At 36.6% G+C, this 3,415-nt stretch overlaps 1 protein-coding gene across 2 annotated transcripts in view; it reads right to left on the reverse strand.

The window, feature by feature from the left end:
* Positions 1-1,825: 1,825 nt before the first annotated feature.
* Positions 1,826-3,415, reverse strand: part of LOC107704301 (E3 ubiquitin-protein ligase RNF168-like) — a 6,901-nt gene continuing 5,311 nt past the window's right edge. For both annotated transcript variants that reach the window (XM_016507185.1, XM_016507186.1), the window contains one exon: positions 1,826-2,780. In XM_016507185.1, the coding sequence (XP_016362671.1) occupies positions 2,157-2,780 (624 nt within the window). In that variant the 3' untranslated portion in view covers positions 1,826-2,156. The remainder of the gene's footprint in view (positions 2,781-3,415) is intronic.

Genomic DNA, 3,415 nt, shown 5'->3' on the forward strand with positions numbered 1-3,415 from the left:
TTCAGCATCATTACTCTAGTCTTCAGTGTCACATGATCTCTCAGAAATCAGTCTAATATGATTTGCTACAAAAAATTTAACAATTGATCAACTGAATGCATCCTTGCTGAATATACAGTGGGTACGGAAAGTATTCAGACCCCCTTAAATTTTTCACTCTTTGTTATATTGCATATTGCTGCTGTGTGTACATTAATGAGGAAAAAAAATTTACTTAAATGATTTTAGCAAATGGCTGCAATATAACAAAGAGTGAAAAATGTAAGGGGGTCTGAATACTTTCCGTACCCACTGTATATATAAAAAACACTGACCTCAAACTTTTGAATTGTACTACAGTATATGATTAAACGTGATAATTAAAAAGTTATTTTTGCAACTGCATTTGCAATTATCAGTGCACACTTTAAACAGAAACCATGTCAACACCTTATATAGCTTTCATTTTGGACATCACTGCTTTCTGCGCAGCACTTGGGGATTTTTTATCACCAGAAGTGAGGAATATTACTCATGTTGTATGAAGATGCACGAGACTCAAGAGGGAAGTGCTGCAACCAGCTTCGACCCCGAAAATATGGGAAATGCTAAAAGAAGTCCATAACAGGCTATAAGCAAAGCCACGAGGAAGGAACGGAGTTGTTTGAGTTGTTATAAATGTAATAGACTGGAATGTGATGAGGCAAGACTAGACCGAACATCCACAGTCTGCTTCACTGATCATCTGACAGACTCTTTCCCAGGCTTCACATGACAGTTCAGAGGATAATACTTCTCAAACTAGTGTTTTTGCAATCCTTATATAGAAAAGTCCCACAGATGGCCATGACAATGCAGATCACCAGTGATTTAGGACAGGATCTGAGTTTCATTATTGTTCATATTTAGGATTACACTACAAAATTTGGTAGTGAAACAATTTTCACTTGTCTTGAAATTGCTAGTACACATTGAACTTAACGTGGAATTTTAGTAAGACGATTTTAGTATTGCACATACATTAATTTGGATTACAGTTTTGAAATAAACTAATAATCTTTGTGTGATGCATATTTGTCTGTTACACATAAATGAAGCAGGTAAGATTTCTGCAAACTATGCATCTATTTTCAAAATGCATGTTATATAACTGTCTAGAATCAGCATAATCTGTTCATTGTGAAAATTTGATTCAGTAAAAAAAATTATAATAATAATGCACATGGTTAAAATAAGACAATCAATATTCAGTTAGTTCAAATGTATGAGATCAAAACTAATCCAAATGGATGGAAATTGTAAATGCAAATACAAATAAAATCTTAAATTTAGGCTTTTTTAAACCAGATCTTATTTAAAAAAAAAAAAATACATGCATGCCTTTATTTTGTATGTAATAATTCATATTGTCTAGATCCAATCACTTATATAGAGAGCATGTGTGTTCAGCAGTGTTTAAGCACTATATGAAAAATATGCACATATGAAAAATATGATGAACTTCATATATCTGCCCTGACCGAACAAATCACCTGACTTATCAAACCATTGTGGATAGTTTGAGAGAAGTGTGAGAAGCAGATTCCCTCCTCAAACATCTCTGAAGTAGCTAGCAGATGTTCTGATAGACAACATTCAGATGTTGTATTAATCTATTCTATAATAAAGGCAAATGGTGTTAATGAAGAAAAATTGCCTATTTCTCAGGTGCTCACATTATTTTGTCCAACCCGTGTGGTGTGTATGTGTGTGTATATTTTTCCCTTAAAACCCCAAACCACCCAGAATAATTTACGTCCTTGCTTTTTATTCACTTGTCAAATAACCACACAACACTTTTTTTTTTTGTAAACCGAACTTTCCTTTTATTCAATCAAAGTGAAAATGCCTGCAAATGCTTACAAAATGACTTTCTTCTGCAGCATTCACACCATTTCCAAACTCTAAGCTAGTAATGACTATAAAAACGCTCCAGAAAACGAAACCATTTCATCATGACTTCACAGGATGACCCTCCCTAGAAAGGCACTGAAGGAGTATCAGCAACATATGGGCAGAAACCGAAAAAGACAATGGAAGCCGGCTGCAGGACGTCCTTTAGTAGCAGCACAGCACCTAACAAGGGTTTCGAGTCTGAAGGGTGAATAAGACAGCAGATAAAAGCAGCAGAGCATCGTTCAGCTGCTCAGGTTGGGGAACATCTCAGTAAGGGTGGTCTGTTTCGCCCCCTTCTTCAAAGCAGCCGGGACGTTTGTTGAAGGAGAAGATGGAGGGCTCTTCCCAGGGGTCGTTCCTACTGTTCCAGACCGTGTCGTACTGATGTTCTTACTCGTATTTTCCTCATCTGGGTTTGTGCTTGTGGAAGGCGGAGTGGGTTTTTGCCTGAGTGAATAGCCGTTGGCTGAACCCTTCCTGCGGTCCACGGTGTTTTCACGGTTCAGCTCCCTCTGAAGTCGCATGGCCAGTCTCCGGTCCTCCTCCTCCTGCTGCCAGCGGCTCTGTAAGGCCTCCTCGTACCACGCCACTTCAGACAGGAACGTGCTGTCGGCTAAAGGAGACTCACACTGCGGAGCGGCACAGAGCCTCTTACCGAGCAGATCCGCTTCAGTCTGAAGCTCGACCTCTGAACTCTTCCTTTTCAGCGAGCTGCTGTTTGGACTGTTAAAATCAAACGTGTGTTCTGAGCAGCTGGAGCTGGAGGTGGAGGGTTTCCCGCTGTAGTCCAGCACAGACGTGCTCAGTTTGCTTGTGTCCTCAACAGATTGTGCTGAGAGGGTTTTTGGAGGGCTCAGAATGTTCTCCTGAAAAACAGGAACATTTATAAACTCGTTTTCTCCATTAACAACTGGAAATTGTCCAGAAAGTGTTTTATCTTCAACTAAACATGCATGAACTTTGCACATGCACTATCATTCAAAAGTGTGTGGCCAGTAAAAGTGACAATAAAGACATTTATAATGTTACAAATTATTTCTGTTTCAAATAAATGCTGCTATTTTGAACTTTCTATTCCTCAAAGAATTCTTAAAAAAAAAACGATCACGGTTTCACAAAAATAAATTACATTTTAAAAATATATTTTAAGAAATAATGATTATTTTAAATTGTAATAAATACAGTATTTTACAATATTATTGTTTTTACTGTATTGTTGATTAAATGAATGCAGCCTTGGTGAGCAGAAGAGACTTCTCAACAATGTAATTAAAAACAAAACAATAAGCACAAGAGTTTGTTCCCAATCATTATTTTTATTTTTACTTTTTTAATGTTTAATTTTTTTTATATTAATGCATTTTAGAGCAAAACTATTTTTCGTTTGGTACAAAAAAAATGTAATAGTAAGAATTAACTTAATATTGTGATTGTACTTTTATCCTATTCATATGTAAACATGCATGTTGTTTCCCTTACATATGTATATAATCAATGTCTT

Source organism: Sinocyclocheilus anshuiensis, unplaced genomic scaffold, assembly GCF_001515605.1.
Source record: "Sinocyclocheilus anshuiensis isolate Anshui unplaced genomic scaffold, SAMN03320099.WGS_v1.1 scaffold1493, whole genome shotgun sequence".
NCBI lineage: Eukaryota > Metazoa > Chordata > Actinopteri > Cypriniformes > Cyprinidae > Sinocyclocheilus > Sinocyclocheilus anshuiensis.